The sequence below is a fragment of the Coregonus lavaretus genome (genome assembly GCF_964263955.1).
Source record: "Coregonus lavaretus genome assembly, chromosome: 9".
Taxonomy (NCBI): domain Eukaryota; kingdom Metazoa; phylum Chordata; class Actinopteri; order Salmoniformes; family Salmonidae; genus Coregonus; species Coregonus lavaretus.
The window spans coordinates 3,081,081-3,100,045 of NC_139996.1; the positions used below are offsets into that span (position 1 = coordinate 3,081,081).

The window sequence follows — 18,965 nt, forward strand, 5'->3', positions numbered from 1 at the left end:
TTTTATGGCTGGTTATGACACCTGGTTAATACACATATTTGATATGATAATAAATAAAGGTCATTGTGTTTCTTTGTTTCCTCAGGAAAACCAGTGACTTTCCCACGGGAGTCCGGAACCATCTGTAAAGTGGATGGTGCCCTATCCTGCTGGCCCATGTGAGGACCATCCCTGTCAAACCCTATTGCCTTCTATCAACAGTGCCTTCAGAAAGTATTCACACCCCTTGACTTTTACCACATTTTGTTGTGTTACAAAGTGGGATTAAAATGGATTGAATTGTCTTTTTTTTTTTTTTAAGTAAACGATCTACACAAAATACTCACAAAATAAAACACTTATATATCTTGACTAGATAAGTATTCAACCCCCTGGGTCAACACGTTACAATCACCTTTGGCAGCGATTACAGCAGTGAGTCTTTCTGGGTAAGTCGCTAAAGCTTTGCACGCCTGGATTGTACAATATTGTCCCATTATTCTTCAAAAATTCTTCAAGCGCTGTCAAGTTGGTTGTTGATCATTGCTAGATGGCCATTTTCAAGTCTTGCCATAGATTTACATGGCGATTTAAGTCAAAACTGTAACTAGGCCACTCAGTAACATTCAATGTGGTCTTGGTAAGCAACTCCAGTGTATAATTGCAGACTGAACCAAGTTTTCCTCTAGGATTTTGCCTGTGATTAGCTCTATTCCGTTTCATTTTATCCAAAAAAAACTCACTAGTCCTTGCCGATGACAAGCATACCCATAACATGATGCAGCCACCACTATGCTTGAAAATATGAAGAGTGGTACTCAGTGATGTGTTGAATTTGCCCTAAACATAATTTCTTTGCCACATTTTTTGCAGTATTGCTTTATTGCCTTGTTGCAAACAGGATGCATTTTTGGGAAATTGTTTATTCTGTACAGGTTTCCTTCTTTTCACTCTGTCAATTAAGTTAGTATTGTGGAATAACTACAATGTTGTTGATCCATCCTCCTTTTTCTTCTATCAATGTTTTCTTCTAAAACTGTAACAGTTTTAAAGTCACCATTGGCTTCATGGTGAAATCCCTGAGCGGTTTCCTTCCTCTCTGGCAACTGAGTTAGGAAGGACGCCTGTATTTTTTGTAGTGACTGGGTGTATTGATACACTATCCAAAGTGTAATTAATAACTTCACCATGCTCAAAGGGATAATCAATGTCTGCTTTTCTTTCTTTCTTACCCATCTGCCAATACCCTTCATTGCGAACCATTGGAAAACCTCCCTGGTAACATAATTCCACTTTGACATTATGGGGTATTGTGTGTAGATCAGTGACACAAAATCTCAATTTATTCCATTTAAAATTCAGGCTGTAACACAACATGTGGAAAAGGTTAAGGGTTGTGAATACTTTCCTGAAGGCACTGAATCTATATGTCATGAAGTCAGTCCCAAATGGTACCCTATTCCCTTTATAAAGGAAGTAGCGTCGTCTGAGCCGGAATGGCCCATAAGGCAGGAGCCTGTCTCCTGTTTCTGTAGCTTGAGGCAGCTTGACGTACAGCTCCGCCCCCTGGAAAGGACGCTAGTCTATCGCAGGGCCCATAGCCCATCGGGCTCTGGTCAAATGTAATACACAATATATGGAATAGGGTGTTTATTCCTGGTTTATTCATGCACTGGAAATGATTTTCTATGTATAACAAGGATTTCATCTATTGTGCTTAAACCATGTATTTAGTGTGACTTACTTGATTTGTCATTCACATCTCCCGAGTGGCGCAGTGGTCTAAGGCACTGCATCGCAGTGCTAGCTGTGCCACTAGAGATCCTGGTTCGAGTCCAGGCTCTGTCGCAGCCGGCCGCGACCGGGAGACCCATGGGGCGGCGCACAATTGGTCCAGCGTCGTCCAAGGTAGGGGAGGGTTTGGCCGGCAGGGATGTGGGTTTGTTTCCCACGGGGGGCCAGTATGAAAAAATAAAAAATTAAAATAACATGTATGCATTCACTAACTGTAAGTCGCTCTGGATAAGAGCGTCTGGTAAATGACGTAAATGTAAATGTACTGTATGTGTGTAGAGATGGATCAAATGCCTTTTTATACTAGTATACTTAAGCTGCAATAAAATATACATTTGTTATGACAATATTTACTTTTCGTGAGTGCTCTTTTTCATCAAAACGTCTTGCAGCACTCATTGGAAAATGAAAGAAGAACTTGTGATTGTAATTTGTTTGACCATCCATACCAAATATTTCAACCCACCTAGGCTTTGGGTCTTTATCTTAGCGGACCTCAAACAAAAACCAAAGCTGCATTTCCTCAATTTTTGTTGCATGGGCTTGTAAAAGGAGAGTTTGTTTTCTTCAACTGTGATAAACATAAAGAAAACATTTTCCCGAGTCTTACTCCCTAAACATGCTTAGACTTCATGACACTATATGAATAATATTAGATTTGCTGCTATATGAATAACATCAAAGAGACAAAGATTGTTATATATAGCCTACAGTTTACTAAAGAGCAGGGATCATCAACTAGATTCAGCCGCAGGCCGATTTTGTCTTGAGCAGATGGTCGGGGGCCGGAACATAATTACAAATAATTTTTTAGACTACAAATTGACCGCAAGAATCCAAACAGATATAATGTTTAACTAAAACATAATCATTTCAAACCTTGTTTACATTTGTATACGATCACATCGTGTCTCTCTATTATGCGTGGGAATACTTGGGAACAGATTTCTTAAATTAAAATCACTTGGAGCTGATTTACTGGTGGTTTTATTTACAGTATTTTATGTCCAACAATTACAATTCCACAGAAAAATATTGGGTTTTGGGATAAACGCCGAAAATAAGGTCTGAGGTTAACACAGGCTTATGAGATCTTATACGTTTAGTTCTATGAGATAATATAAGTCCGTTAACATGACCTTTATGAATTATAAAGTCTTTATGTGCTTTAAGGCGGGGTTAGTGCCTACAAAAAGACGCCAATAGAGATAAATAGTAATGGCGTCTTTTTGTAGGCACTAACTCCTCCATGGTTCGTTGGACAACGTCTATTTATTTAACCTTTATTTTATCAGGGATTCATACTGAGACCAAGGTGTCTTTTACAGACGTGCCCTGAATTACAGAAAATACAGAAAATACACACATCAAGATAAAAATACAAAATGCAAGCAGAAAGAAAGAAAAAAACGTAATCCTCAATCAGCTTTCTGAATTGGCCTAGAGGCACCAGAACATCGAATTTAAGAACATTTTGAAGATTGTTCCACAGATAAGAAAAAAAAAAACTAAAAACTGATTTACCTAACTAAGACCAAAGGAATTTCCGGAGTTAGCCATCCTTGAGACAGGGTGCGGTAACTCGTATGTCTGAAGTTTAGTAATGATGTTATGTACAGTGGGACTTTTTGTAAAAGGGCTTTATACATGAAAACATAGCTATGTATCAACCTACATGACATCAAACAAATCAACCTACATGACATCATCGAGGGCCAAGCAAATTTGATTTTTGTCACATACACGTGTTTAGCAGATGTTATTGCGGGTGTAGCGAAATGCTTGTGCTTCTAGCTCCGACAGTGCAGTACTATCTAACAGTTTCACAACATATACCAATACACACAAAACTAGTAAGGAATGGAATTTAAGAATATATACATATATGGACAAGCAATGACAGAGCGGCATGGACTAAGATACAGTAGAATATTATAGAATAGAATGCAGTATATACATATGAGATGAGTAGTGCAAGATATGGAAACATTATTAAAGTGACTGGTGTTCCATTTCTTAAAGTGGCCAGTGATTTCAATAGGCAGCAGCAGCAGCCTCTAATGTGCTAGTGATGGCGTACTAAAGTTGTCGTCCGTATTAAAACACTATGGAGAAAATGAATGGCGTTTTTGTAGGGTTTCTGGATAAACGATGAAGGTACGTGGTCAACACAGGCTTAGGAGGTATACGTTTTGTTCCATGAGATAATCTTAATCAGCTAACGTCACTTTTTGTGAATTTTTAAGAAATGATGTAATAAAAAATAAAATAAAAACATATAAAGCACATAAAGGCTTCATAATTCATAAAGGTCATGTTAACTGACTGCTATTACATCTTAGAACAAAATGTATAAAATATCCTAAACCTGTGTTAACCTTATTTATGACGTTAACGCTTAATAGCGCTATCATGGGACAAAGAAATCCTCTCCTACGATTGGACGGTTTGAATCATGAATAGAATCGGGTGTACCGCCCCCGACACTGCCTCTTAAAATTTGATTGGTTAGTGGGTGGAGCATATTTTGACACGTCATTACAAACCATTCCCCGATTTGCTTAGACGGTTTCGAACGATTTAAACGGTTTTCAGCGGGTGTTGAAGTAAAGTCGGGACTAACGTTACTTTGTTGTGGTTGTGCAGAGAAAGATAATGGCGGATTTGACTATTTAATGCTTTTATGAAGATTTTTGAATTCACCTGCAATATAGAGTGAACTGCTATTGAAGCGAAAAATATTTTTTTTTTCTTCTCGAAACCGGAGGAGTTTTATGGTATGTACGTTTTATTTGCCTATCGTTAGCTAGCTAACGTTAGCTAGCCATCTTTCACGGTGACTTTTAAAATCTCAACAACAACTCGCTAGTTTGCTAAGACAACACTGGCTATCTTGTTTCTTCAACATTATCTGATTTACTTTGCAGGATATATATTTGACTAGCTGCTAACTAAGTTGTCCTGGAGACTAGTTACGTTAAGTAGTTAGCTAATGTAGCTAGTTAAGATCCACGACCATAGTCGAGTCCACTTGAGTTTGCGGAAATGCGCGGGTTAGCTCGAAAATTCAAAAATGGTAGCTAGTTAGCTAACTAGTTAGCCATTTTGTTACTGCAAGCAAAGTGTCAATGAACATTTTGTTAAATGTTATGTTTTTGTTTTGTAGGTAATGTTTGAGTTATTTTCTGGAATGGTTGTCGTGTCACTTCGTTTTTTCCCCCCTGCATGTGTCCCTGTGTCAGATGTCTCGACTTGTACAAAATGTTAACGTTTTGATGAAGTTTTTTGGCCTTCCTAGTTAAAGTTAAAATGTAACTGCTTGCCAATTTAGTTAGAGCGTTCAAGAGTTTTGTGGGAGGTTTCACCATCCTATCAAACGTTTGAAAACTCTTGATTCTTTCCTCTTATTTTCCCCAGGTCGCAACCATGACCTCTGTACTGTCCTCCACGCATGCCCTGATGCAGATGTTCAATGGGAGGATTCAGGAGTTCGCCAACGAAATAGAGAATGTCCACATGGTGTGGCTCGAGGAGATCCAGCAGGAAGCCAACCGCATGTTCTCAAGGTGGGAGGACTGAAGTGTACAGGAAAAATATACCATTGTCATAAACTTGCTTTCCATCCAATTGGCGACAGATTTATCCAAATATTCTGAAATGTGCATTAAAAACAATGTGCAACTTTTCCCACCAGATCCCATCAAATTGACTTGTTGCGGATAAAAGGATATGTGTGGCGAGGTAGTGCACATAAAAATTTACTTTTGCGGTTTAAATTCCCATTTACCGAATAAAAAATATGTTTTTTAATTGGTTTCAGTCTTATTTTCAACTCTACTGATGGTCTTGTCACTAAAAATGTTGTTATATAGCTAACGTGCCCTCTGGTCATGGCACGTGCGCTCTAGCCAACGCCTTGCAGGTATAGCCTTCATGAGATTATTATGGACAAAATATTATTTTGTTTTGTCGATGTTTGCAAAGTTTACCCACAAATTAGCTGTTTCCATCAGGCCTGTCATTGCAAAAAAATTTTTTTATCCAACACACTTTGCTCCCTAAAGGTTGGATGGAAACGTGGTTAGTGACACGTGAAGTTATTTGTTCTCTGAATCACCTGAAAGTTTCATCTGTAATTTTAGCTTCAGATTGCTACACCAGATAATATAATATGCCTTTTAGCAGACGCTTTTATCCAAAGCGACTTACAGTCATGTGCGCATACATTTTTACATATGGGTGGTCCCGGGGATCGAACCCACTACCCTGGCTTTACAAGCGCTGCGCTCTACCAATTGAGCTACAGAGGACCACATTTAACCAAATAATTTTGGTATCCATTACCGGGAGTTACAGGTTAGGCAGTGTTTGTGTAGCACAGATACGTTTTTACCAACCTTAACTTTCCGATAAAAAAAAATCGATCTGGCCAAACCCGTGTCTTCTTAAATGGCTGTCCAGTTGCAGCGGGCGCGTTTTTGAATTTAGAAAATGCTGTTCTTAATAGACTTCTCCACAACCAGTCAAATTTCTTCCACACAACTGACTTTCCCCTTTACCTCCTGAGCAACCAGTAAGCATTCCCCCGTTTCGAGTTTGTCACATCCTCCGCAGCCTTTTTGCTGTCACGTGTTATGGTGTTGGAGTTCGTTATAACCAATTTATTGATGTGATTTATGATATGCTAAAGGTCAGGCCCTTTTGGTCAGGTGCATGCGATGCTTACATGTCACCTAAAGAGAGCGAGGGTTGAGGGCGTAGGGAATGTTTTTCCTAAACAAATAAAGGATTTCGGTAACAGAACTTTTTAGTCAGAAATGGCTGTAGATATGTTGCAGCTTCAGCGACACGGACAGCGCGATGAACACTGTTGATGTTCTGTGGTGGTCGCTCCAGCAGGGAGGAGGGAGACAACAGGTGCTAGTCACAGTCACTGTTCTGTGGTGGTCACTACAGCAGGGAGGAGAGAGACAACAGGTGCTAGTCACAGTCACTGTTCTGTGGTGGTCACTGCAGCAGGGAGGAGGGAGACAACAGGTGCTAGTCACAGTCACTGTTCTGTGGTGGTCACTGCAGCAGGGAGGAGAGAGACAACAGGTGCTAGTCACAGTCACTGTTCTGTGGTGGTCACTGCAGCAGGGAGGAGGGAGACAACAGGTGCTAGTCACAGTCACTGTTCTGTGGTGGTCACTACAGCAGGGAGGAGGGAGACAACAGGTGCTAGTCACAGGCCCGGTACAATCAAATAAATTGCGGTCAGACTCCTAGTCATTTGTGTGTCTTAATTATTTTATCAAACAGTGCGCTTAAAGCATCAGACAAGCTCGGTGCGAACAGTTAATTTGATGACCTAGGGGTGTGTCTATACTGTATATATGGAAAAGTATACGTGAAAAAAAATTGGGCTCGCCAAGCATTTTTTGGTATATATTTGTTATATTTTTCTCCCCTATTTCGTGATATCCAATTGGTTAGTCTTGTCCCGTTGCTGCAACCTTGACACACATGCTCGCTTAACCCGGATGCCAGCCGCCCCAATGTGTCGGAGGAAACCCTGTACGGCTGGCGACCGTGTCAGCGTGCATGCGCCCGGCTGCCACAAGGAGTCGCTAGAGTGCGACAGGGCAAGGACATCCCAGCCGGCCAAACCCTCCCCTAACCCGGACGACGATTGTGCGCCGCCACCTCATGGGTCTCCCGGTCGCGGCTGTCTGCGTCACAGCCCGGGATCGAACACTGGTCTGTAGTGCCTCCTCTAGCACTGCGATGCAGCGCCTTGTCGGGGACAGCCCTACGCCGAACAGTACCTAACTTGTAACTCCCAGTAATCAAATCACATTGTCTAGTGTAACAATCTGTAGCTACTGTAATTTGTAATTCTGTAAAGTAATGACGGCCAGAAGGAAGGATTCATCCTGCAACAGTTGACCTTTCTCTTCAGAGCCGTATATCCTCTGAGGATACCAAACATTAGGAACACCTTCCAAATATTGAGTTTCACCCCCCCCCCCCTTTTGCCCTCAGAACAACCTCAATTCGTCGCGGCATGGGACTCTACAAGGTGTCGAAAGCGTTCCACAGGGATGCTGGCCAATGGTTGACTCCAATGCTTTCCACAGTTGTGTCAAGTTGGCTGGAAACTGTTGAGTGTGGAAAAACCCAGCAGCGTTGCAGTTCTTGACACAAACCGGTGCGCCTGGCACCTACTACCATACCCCGTTCAAAGGCACTTAAATATTTTGTCTTGCCCATTCACCCTCTGAATGGCGCACACACACACAATTCAAGGCTTTAAAAAATAATTCTTAAACCTGTCTCCTCCCCTTCATCTACACTGATTGAAGTGGATTTAACAAGTGACATCAATAAGGGATCATAGCTTTCACCTGGATTCACCTGGTCAGTCTGTCATGGAAAGAGCAGGTGTTCTTAATGTTTTGTATATTCAGGTTTATTTTCTCTCTCCCCAGAGCCATTCATATTCACAATACTTTTCCTTCCTATCTCAGTGACTTCAGTGCGGAGCCAGAACTGATGCCAAAGACTCCATCACAGAAGAAGAGCAACCGTAGGAAGCGTCTGTCCGTGGGTCAAAATGAAAATCGCATCAAGAGACGGTAGGTTATTCTGTTAATTTGCCATGAGACATATTAGTACAACCGCTCCTGTCTTTCATGCACTACCGTGGGTTTGTATCTTCGTGAAAACCAATGAGGAAATGGGAGATACGGGACTTGCAGCGCGTCAAGCGTTTCAAATAGAACCAAGTTCTATTTTAGCGTTTGGCGACACAGACACTTTTTTACGCCCGCAAGCAATGTGGATGAAATGATTCAATAACATGCTTGTGTACATTTATTTTGCACCGCTCGTGCACGCAGCGTGACCGGTCTAGTCAAGGTGTCTGATCTCCTCTAACGTCTACTATAATGCTATCTCCTTTCTAACGTCTACTATAATGCTATCTCCTCTCTGACGTCTACTATAATGCTATCTCCTCTCTGACGTCTACTATAATGCTATCTCCTCTCTGACGTCTACTATAATGCTATCTCCTCTCTGACGTCTACTATAATGCTATCTCCTCTCTGACGTCTACTATAATGCTATCTCCTCTCTGACGTCTACTATAATGCTATCTCCTCTCTGACGTCTACTATAATGCTATCTCCTCTCTGACGTCTACTATAATGCTATCTCCTCTCTGACGTCTACTATAATGCTATCTCCTCTCTGACGTCTACTATAATGCTATCTCCTTTCTGACGTCTACTATAATGCTATCTCCTCTCTAACGTCTACTATAATGCTATCTCCTCTCTAACGTCTACTATAATGCTATCTCCTCTCTAACGTCTACTCTAATGCTATCTCCTCTCTAACGTCTACTATAATGCTATCTCCTCTCTAACGTCTACTATAATGCTATCTTTGTCAACCCTGCAGCTTCTCAAAGGGAAAGCGCAGCAACCTGCGTCGCTCCTCTGTGTCCACCTCCCTGAACCTGATAGCAGAGGATGTTGGAGGATCTCCGGTCACAGTGGAAGAGATAGTCAAGCCCCCTCGTACCCGCAGAGCCAAACAGACTACCCAGCCTGAGGCGGTACCACCCGTATTCAGCACCCGCAAAGGAGCTTCTCAGGCCTCCTCCTTTCAGCTGGAGCAGGAGCCAGAGGAGACGCAGCATGAGGCTTCAGCCGAACAAATCCAGGAGGAGAGGATGCAGCCAGAGGAGGCTGAGAGGAAGAGGGGGGAGTCCAGCTCAGACACCTCCCAGCCCCCCTGTCTCACACCCCCTCCTCCTCCTCTCACCCAGAGTCACATAGCTAAAGCCATAGTCAAGATCTCAGCCTCAGAGCGGCGTTCTGCGGAGCTTCAGATGAACCCCAACCCAGAGCACTCTCCAGGCCGCACCGCCACCAAGATAGCCATCGCTGCCGGCACCACGCCCCCGGGCCCCAGGCGGAGCTCCGTGAGACACTCCCTGACCGTGCGGCGCTCCCTGGCAGGGCTGAGACACAGCATGACCCAGGAGTCTGTCCGCAGAGCCTCCAGGAGATCCTTCCTGAAGAAGAAGGCTCGTATGGGTAGCTCCACCTGCAGCAGTAACGTCAGCGGGCCTGGTGAGTGATGGGATGTGACCTGGCATTTTGCCGTTACTCCTTGAATGGAGTTTACGTGATGTGAGCAGTGGCGGCTGCGGAGGGGAGGACGGCTCATAATAATTCCTGGAATGGAGTCAATGGAATGGAGTCAATGGAGTGGAGTCAATGGAGTGGTATCCACCACATGGAAACCACGTCTTTTGATGTTTGACTCCATTCCATTGACTCCATTCCAGGAATTATTATGAGCCGTCCTCCCCTCAGCAGCCTCCTGTGGATGTGAGCAATATGGTTTGGCGTTTAGCCAAGAATTATTTCATATTAGTCCGATTACTCATTTACTGCTATGCTACATAACTTAGTAAGAGTTGAGCATGCCTTTTTTTTTTTTGGTGCAATTTATTTCTCCATATCACGCCCTGACAATGTTAACGATATATACTGTGCTATTGACTGATAGTGTTGCCTTGTGTCTGTCTGTCTGTCTGCTGTAGAAGACGTGTGCATGGAAACTGATGGACATGAGGTCGAGGTGCAGACGGATGGGTGAGCGATGGCATTATTAGGCCTACCTTTTTAATCAAACGTTGTCTTGTTCTGAATGTATAAACACGTCTGTTGTAATTGGTATGCGAATCATGTAGGCTTGGGCGGTATTCAGTATACCGGGGTATTTCGAAATAGCCATGGGATGGTTTTTCAATACCGTTGAAACTTTCTTTGAAGTTATTTTTTTTAAATAAATGTGAGTATTTGTAGCTACTTTTTAAGTAAATACCTTCAGTCAACGTGTGCAATATGTTAGGAGATTAAAAAAAGATTGCGTTCTTCATTTCACCTGTCTCATTTATTTTTCATTATGAAGCTTACCGGTAGTTGTGCAGCCAGGTTATCTAGTTACAGTTTGGAATTCACAACTAAATGTTTGCCAGCTAGATATCAGATAACCGTTAAGTTAACTGTCTAAAATGTGACAAATGCTCTGCAGTTGTGCGCATGGGTTTGCTAATTAGCTATCTAGCTGTTGTTAGCTTCTTCCAAAATCAAGTTTCGCTTAGTAACAGCGATCCTGGGTCAAGAGCCTTGCTGTCTAATATTTGTTTTGTGTGTGCAGCAAAACTGTTTTGCATTTGAGTTACTTATATAACTTTGAGTTTGTTCTGCAAATACTTTAGGTCAGAGACTATAAAATGTTCGCAATGCGCTCATTAGCAGTTAGTTAGTGTTCTCTACGGGATATTACATGTTCTTGTAAGGATTGCTAACCTTCGGATTAAAATAGCGCCCCTTGAGTTCAGTGCCGGTATTACCGAATATCCCAGTATGGCACAAGGTATGACAATCTGGATACCGCCCAAGCCTACACCAAGGGTGTATTCACTAGGAACCAAACGGAACCAAACCAAGGGGGAACCTACCTGGATTTGTTCAATAGAACACTTGTTTTCGTTGCCAACAACAACAACAAAAAAATCTATTGTGAAACGTTTTGCAACAGTGTGCGACCTAATGAATACACCCTAGGTTATTATGCATCTGAAACGTTGTTGTGTATGGCAGGGTATTGTCAGAGGAGCCTGCTGAGACTGAGACTGACAGCCCAGCTCCTGAGACTTCTCCTGGGGTAGGAAACATCTGCATTGTACCTGGATGATACATTTATCTAAAATATACATTCATATCAGGTTTGGGGTCAATTCCAATTCAGGATGTTCCTCATTTACGTCCTGAATTGAAATGGAATTGACCCCAACCCTGACTAATACTTGATGTCAAGCTTTATTATTCTGTATGTTCCTTATGTAAATATATTGATGGATCATAGTGAAATGATTGTCTAAACTCATCTTTATGTTAATTTGAGCAGGATAACATGGTCCAGAACCACCCAGGGGCTCTCAGTGTTGAGGAGGTTCGTCGATTCACCCGCTCCATGGCTCAGACCACTCCCACCATGCCACCATCAGCCTCGATCATCAGCAAGGCCAAGACTGGCACACCAGACTCCGGATCAGGTACAGACCATCATTACCACACTCTCTCACACACACTCATCAGCCAGGCCAAGACTGGCACACCAGACTCCGGATCAGGTACAGACCATCATTACCACACACACTCATCAGCCAGGCCAAGACTGGCACACATACCGAAGCTGCGTCATACCGAAGCTGAATCATACCGCATACCGAAGCTGCGTCATACCACATACATACATAAAAATCTCTCCCTGTCTTCTGAATCATGCTTGTAACGTCAGTAGGTTACAGCTATGCTTCAGAGAGAGAGGGGCATTAACAGGCTTGTGTTCCCTAGGTGGCAGTGGTAAGAGTCTGGGTCCTCGTCTCAGTGCCAAGCGCAGAGGGGCCGCAGATGATTTCCAGAGCCCCAGGAAGAAGCCCTCCCCCCCCGTTAAGAGCCAGAGTGTAAGAACCAAAGACATCAGACGGTCTCTTCATATCACGCTTGTCTTCAAAACAAGTAGCTGTGGTGAAAATGTATTGTATTGTCTGGCACAGAACAGTTCTTCCAAAACCGTGAATATATTAAGTGTGGGCCTTATCACTGTAAAGTTATTATTTTTTTATTTTTTTCATTGTAGGTTTTACGTTCTGAAGCGCTGTTAAGTGTATTTTCTGAAGCATTGTAAAGTTTGCTTCCCGTGAATAGACCCTAATGTTAGTTGTATACTGCAGGTGAGGCCCAACATGAGGTCATTCCTCCACACGGTCCAGAAGAACCAGATGCTGATGATGACCCCCAGCTCTCTGGGTCGCAACACGGTCATGAAGTCCTTCATCAAACACACCACGCCAGGCAGAGCAGACTTCAAGGTTAGTCTACAGATCACTACTAATTTCCTGAATAATTCCTGCCTTCATGACATTATCCTCCATTCATATCAAGAAAATAGGCCTATCCCCAATCCCACATGTTGTCGTGATCACATCATACCTGTTTTGTGATCATTTTGAGCCAAAAAACATTTAGGAAGTTTTAAAAAAAACAATCACAATGTTAACCAGCCTGGTTAATTGGCTCTCTCTCTCCCTGTCCCCTCTACAGCCAAGCAGTGGTGTAGTGGTATGTATTATAGTAATATGGTGGGGGGGGTGTTTGGTTTCCTCTTACTCCACTAGTTGTGTGTGCTCTAACGGGCCACTTGTCCTCCCTGCCACACCATCTGAATTAACGTTGTTTGGTTCGTACACTCCGTTTGTCCTCCTCCCTGCCCTGCCACGCCATGTGAGTTAACGTTGGGTTTCCAAGGGGCACAAAGGCTGGGGTTTGATCAGACCGTGTTTGATCCGATGTATGTCGTAACATGTTTAAGGTCATCTACACACAAGGGCATTGCCGGCTCTTTGCAAGAACATACGTTCGCCCCTCGCCAAACCAAAATTTAAATGCAAGGACTTGACGTCGTATTTTATTTTTATGCTGCGAATCTGTGTGTAGGTGCCCTTGAGATGCGTTTTTTTTATTTCAGAAATCACCCTTGATGCCTTTAGTCTCATGTTAATCGTACTCCCTCTTCATGGGCTCCCTTTCCATTTCGCCTCAAATGTAACATACTACTAACACCTGATTTTCACTCAGTCTCAAAATGAGTTGCCACTAGAATGTAAAGAGAGAACGTCATGCCATGTAACCAGGGAAAGCGGATACCTTTTTTTGATCTCAGAGAGTGTATTTCTGTTCTAGGAAAGAGAACGTCTGAAACTGGAGGCCCTGAAGAAGAAGCAGGAGCAAGAAGAGGAGAGGAAGAAGAAGATGGAGGAAGAGAAGCGGAGAAAACAGGAGGAGATGAAGAGGAAGAGGGATGAACGGCTGCGGAGGGTGGTCGAGGCCCGGGTGAAGGAAGAACAGAGGGAGGAGGAGAAGAAGAAGAAGATTGAGCAGAAGATGCTCCAGATTGACGAGAAACACGACAAGGTGAGATGTTGACGAGAAACACGGCTTTACTGAAATGAAAGAGGGACGGACAACATCTGATGCAGAGGTGAAGCTACCGTAAAGGGTCGTGTTCATTTGGGCACAAACCTCCTTGAAACGGAGCGAAAAGGGGAGATACTATCTGAACTTGTCCAATAGGAAACCCTTTTTCGTTTTCCCCGTGCAAACTGTTTTGCTACGGCGTGCCCTAATGAACACGATCCTGTTCTACTGTGTGTAAAGTGCTAAACTATTTTCCCCCCCTGTTCCCCAGCTGCGAGTGGAACGCATGGCAGAGGAGAAGGCCAAGAAGAAGGTGGCCAGCAAACGCCAGGAGGAGCTGGAACTGAGGAGGAAGATGGAGGAGGACGCCAGGAGGAGGAAGATTCAACAGTCTGTAAGACAGTCCTTGTTTTGTTGAACTTTCATAATTATTACGATCATTTATTTTTTTTAATAGGCAGATATTTGAGAGGGAGAGAGAATACCACCCATAGGAGCGGTGGAATCCATACCCACTCTTGACCCATGAATGTCCAAACTGCAGCGTTCCCGCTACACCAGCCCCGGGGGCAGACATTTTGTTTTCTAGTAGAACTGGGTGCCTCTTGAAGGTGCTTGTGGTTTTTTTTTTATTTTTTCTTCTAAACGTTTGTGACCCTTGTTGTGTCCCAGGAGGAGGAGGAGAAGCGTCAGCAGGAACTGCAGGCTAAGAGAAGAGCTGACGAGGAGCAGGAGAGGACTCGCAAGATGGCTGAGGCCCGGCGAGCTCTGGAGCTGAAAAAGGAACAGGAGAGAGAGCTGGAGCGGGAGAGACAAGCCTCTGCTGAGAGGTAGTTTCCTGTCAACTATTGATGAATGGAAGTGTTTTATTTTCTTATGGAAGACGACAGCTGTGAAACGACCGCGACAACTGCTGGAAAAAAAAAGAATTAGTTTGACCTTTTAATTCTATCAAACTGGCCCTGCCATCGGTAATGTTGATGTACGAAGCTTTGGACTGTGAATTGGTTGGTTTGACAGTTTGATGTGGAGACAGAAGGCTTGTCTGTTTTCAGGGAGCGGGCAGAACGGGACAAGGCTACCGCTCTTCAGAGAGAAGTGGAGAGAGCTGCCAGGGAGAAGGAGAGGAGGGAGTTGGAGGAGAGGAGGAGGGTAAGACATACCTGTCCTGTCCTGTCCTGTCAAACTGGTGTTTGGATTAACCGTTCATTTAACATGACTGTTCCTGTCTTAAGCATTGTGTAGACTTGGTTTGAAGGTACTTTTCAGATGATTTGGACATCATGTTTTAAAAGGTGTTCATATCGGGGACTGTGTACATGTACATTGACGGGTACACTTTTGGTTAGACGATGCCAACGTTAACGGTAGGTTAAAGTGCTAATGAAACACGTTTTTATTCTGTGTCACTAGGAGGAGCAGCAGAGGCAGGCTGAGGAGGAGAGACAGAGGGAAGCTGAGAGACAGAGGGAAGCTGAGAGACAGAGGGAAGCTGAGAGACAGAGGGAAGCTGAGAGACAGAGGGAAGCTGAGAGACAGAGGGAAGCTGAGAGACAGAGGGAAGCTGAGAGACAGAGGGAAGCTGAGAGACAGAGGGAAGCTGAGAGACAGAGGGAAAGGGAGGCAGCTGCTATTGCTGCTGCTAAGAGCCACCTCACTGTTGATGTTCAGGTGAGAACACTTCCTCTACTTTAAGGCCCAAACCGATTTTGACAGGTGAAATCAATCTGATAGTAGCTCCACCTTGGAGCCCTCGGATAGGATAGGTGGACGTTTCACCATATTGCTTACACCAATCAAATTCTCTCCGATCTCCACAAGTGCGTAGGGCAGAGATCATCAACTAGATTCAGCCCCGGGTGTTTTTTTTTTCTTGTATAGTGCAAATTGACCGCAAGAAGCCCAAATGGATATAATATTAGACTAAAACAGAATAATTTCAAACCTTCTTTACATTTGTATACAATCACATATATTATGCGTGGGAATACTTGGGAACAGATTTCCAAAATGTAAATCACTTGGAGCTGATTTCCTGGTGTTTCTACAGTCTTATTTCCAACAATGAACATTTTGTTGTCCGTCAGTTTGGGGAACCCTGGTGTCGGACCTTCGGGGAAGATGTGGGATTGGCCCTAACATATGACTTAACAGCGAGGAGGGAGGGGGGGCTACTTGTGGTTATATGACGCGTCATTGTTTTGAACGTAAACGTTTGCTTTTTTTCCCCCTTGGGGCTGAAGGACTTGAGGCATATGTGCTGTCAGTAATGATTTTCCTAATCTATGCAAATTCTTGTGTGTCTCATTGGGGTATACTGATCCTGCACCTCTCCTGTTCCCTCTATAGCCCATGTTGATGAAGACGCCTGTAGGGAAGGGAGGAGTCCTCAACGTCACTGTGGATATCGAGGTATGGACTACACTCTCGTTAGAGCCATAGTCCGTAGAGCATGGTGCTTGCAACGCCAGGATTGTGGGTTCGATTCCCAGGGGCCACCCATATTTAAAATGTAGGCGAACATAACTAAGTCGCTTTGGATAAAAGCATCTGCTAAATGGCAGCAGTCTCCCCGGTTGTTGGAGATGAGGACTCACTCTCAACATGACCATATGACTTCTACTGTTGATGAAGCTGGGTGCAGAAATCGCACAACTCGTCAGTTAATTCTAAGAGAAGAAGAAATGATAAATGCATATGCATGTAATCCATGATTTTTGTCTTCCTACCCTTGCAGCAGTCTCCCCAGTCATATGAGATCACTCCTAAGGGGGGCAACAAGCCAGTTGTTCTCAACACCAACCCTGAGGACTATGGGATGGACCAGAACAGTGATGATTCTACTGACGACGAATCCGCACCGAGGAAACCCATCCCCACATGGGCTGAGGGTATGTTTGACTTAGTGACTTAGGCCTCGTAGCATCACGTGATGCATAACACCTCCACACAAGGCCTCGTAGCATCATACCTCCACACAAGGCCTCGTAGCATCACACCTCCACACAAGGCCTCGTAGCATCACATGATGCATAACACCTCCACACAAGGCCTCGTAGCATCATACCTCCACACAAGGCCTCGTAGCATCACACCTCCACACAAGGCCTCGTGGCATCACGTGATGCATAACACCTCCACACAAGGCCTCGTAGCATCATACCTCCACACAAGGCCTCGTAGCATCACACCTCCACACAAGGCCTCGTAGCATCACATGATGCATAACACCTCCACACAAGGCCTCGTGGCATCACATGATGCATAACACCTCCACACAAGGCCTCGTAGCATCACACCTCCACACAAGGCCTCGTAGCATCACATGATGCATAACACCTCCACACAAGGCCTCGTGGCATCACATGATGCATAACACCTCCACACAAGGCCTCGTAGCATCACACCTCCACACAAGGCCTCGTAGCATCACATGATGCATAACACCTCCACACAAGGCCTCGTAGCATCACATGATGCATAACACCTCCACACAAGGCCTCGTAGCATCACACCTCCACACAAGGCCTCGTAGCATCACATGATGCATAACACCTCCACACAAGGCCTCGTAGCATCACATCTCCACACAAGGCCTCGTGGCATCACATGATGCATAACACCTCCACACAAGGCCTCGTAGCATCACACCTCCACACAAGGCCTCGTAGCATCACATGATGCATAACACCTCCACACAAGGCCTCGTAGCATCACATCTCCACACAAGGCCTCGTAGCATCACATGATGCATAACACCTCCACACAAGGCCTCGTAGCATCACATCTCCACACAAGGCCTCGTAGCATCACACCTCCACACAAGGCCTCGTAGCATCACATGATGCATCACATCTCCACACAAGGCCTCGTAGCATCACAACTCCACACAAGGCCTCGTAGCATCACATCTCCACACAAGGCCTCGTAGCATCACATGATGCATAACAACTCCACACAAGGCCTCGTAGCATCACATGATGCATAACAACTCCACACAAGGCCTCGTAGCATCACACCTCCACACAAGGCCTCGTAGCATCACATGATGCATAACACCTCCACACAAGGCCTCGTAGCATCACATCTCCACACAAGGCCTCGTAGCATCACACCTCCACACAAGGCCTCGTAGCATCACATGATGCATAACACCTCCACACAAGGCCTCGTAGCATCACATCTCCACACAAGGCCTCGTAGCATCACACCTCCACACAAGGCCTCCTTTATGCCTTTTTACTGTGCTCTTAAAGGGATAGTTTGAGATTTTGGCAATCAATCCCTTTTTCTTTCTTTTTTCTACATACCCAGAGTTAGATTAACTCATGGATACCATTTTTTTTAATGTCTCTGTGCAGTTTGAAGGAAGTTGAAGATGGTTTATGGAGCCGTTGCTAACTAGCCGTTAGCGCTAACGACTGGAGGCATGATGGCACTTTGTGCCAGCTTTTTCAACTATAAGACCCATGGCTTTACAGTCAGGATGCTAAAGTGAACATGTGCTTCCCTCTCCTCTAGGCAACCAGCTGAAGCAGTCTATGATGAAGCAATATTTCCACCCAGCTGACGTGGACTCTCACTACGGGGAGATTGAACCGCCAAAGCTGGACCGCATCTTCTACAAGAGCAAACCTCGCTACTTCAAACGTACCAGCTCTGCTGTCTGGCACTCGCCACCAAGAATGGGAGCTCTGCCCCTTTAAACACTGGGAACTGGGATTAAAGGGGTTTTTATTTTTATTTTTCTGTTCTGTTCGTTCTTGCATGTATTATATTAAGAACCTCTAGCTGGCGGACACTTGAAGTGAATTTCAGTAAGTTTAAGGAATGTAGCTAACAATCTTTTTTTTAAATCCTTTTAAAAATAAATCTTGTATACATTTACATTTCTTCTGAATAAAATGGATAGAACATTTCCACACCTCTGAAGATGGTCATTTAAAAAAAAAAAAAAAAAAAAAAAAGTTAACATGAAGGGAAATCCATTGAAAGTGTTTGACAGTCAATAATCCCAACTTGATGAGGCAGGCTGCAGCCTTCCAAGCTGTACAACCAATAAACAAAAGGACTGGGGGGGGGGGGCAAAACATGTGTCACTCACTTGTGCAGAAATAGCTGGTTGTCTCAACTAACCACATAAACGTT

General features: G+C 44.1%; 2 protein-coding genes across 7 annotated transcripts in view; both read left to right on the forward strand.

Annotated features, from left to right (window-relative positions):
• Positions 1–2,122, forward strand: part of pgghg (protein-glucosylgalactosylhydroxylysine glucosidase) — a 34,201-nt gene extending 32,079 nt beyond the window's left edge. For all 5 annotated transcript variants that reach the window (XM_084168712.1, XM_084168713.1, XM_084168715.1 and 2 more), the window contains one exon: positions 86–2,122. In XM_084168712.1, coding sequence (XP_084024838.1) covers positions 86–162 — 77 coding nt within the window. In that variant the 3' untranslated portion in view covers positions 163–2,122. The remainder of the gene's footprint in view (positions 1–85) is intronic.
• Positions 2,123–4,350: 2,228 nt separating this feature from the next.
• Positions 4,351–18,740, forward strand: LOC311134940 (inner centromere protein-like). Of its 2 annotated transcripts, XM_084168707.1 has the most exons (18): positions 4,360–4,550; positions 5,191–5,339; positions 8,283–8,390; positions 9,220–9,896; positions 10,373–10,424; positions 11,439–11,502; positions 11,746–11,893; positions 12,195–12,304; positions 12,575–12,712; positions 12,945–12,962; positions 13,584–13,814; positions 14,089–14,211; positions 14,490–14,647; positions 14,873–14,969; positions 15,231–15,488; positions 16,167–16,229; positions 16,555–16,708; positions 18,339–18,740. In XM_084168707.1, exons 1-18 carry the CDS (start codon positions 4,548–4,550, stop codon positions 18,521–18,523), a joined length of 2,736 nt encoding a protein of 911 aa, XP_084024833.1. In that variant the 5' UTR covers positions 4,360–4,547; the 3' UTR covers positions 18,524–18,740. The 2 variants fall into 2 exon arrangements, with proteins under 2 accessions (XP_084024834.1, XP_084024833.1); XM_084168708.1 differs by lacking the exon at positions 12,945–12,962 and having other exon boundaries at positions 4,351–4,550.
• Positions 18,741–18,965: the final 225 nt, after the last annotated feature.

Excerpts from the sequence above, each read along its gene's own strand:
- LOC311134940 (XM_084168707.1), top strand. Across the intron at positions 8,391-9,219 it reads GAAAATCGCATCAAGAGACG|CTTCTCAAAGGGAAAGCGCA; the intron begins GTAGGTTATTCT and ends TCAACCCTGCAG. Across the intron at positions 14,970-15,230 it reads AGTTGGAGGAGAGGAGGAGG|GAGGAGCAGCAGAGGCAGGC; the intron begins GTAAGACATACC and ends CTGTGTCACTAG.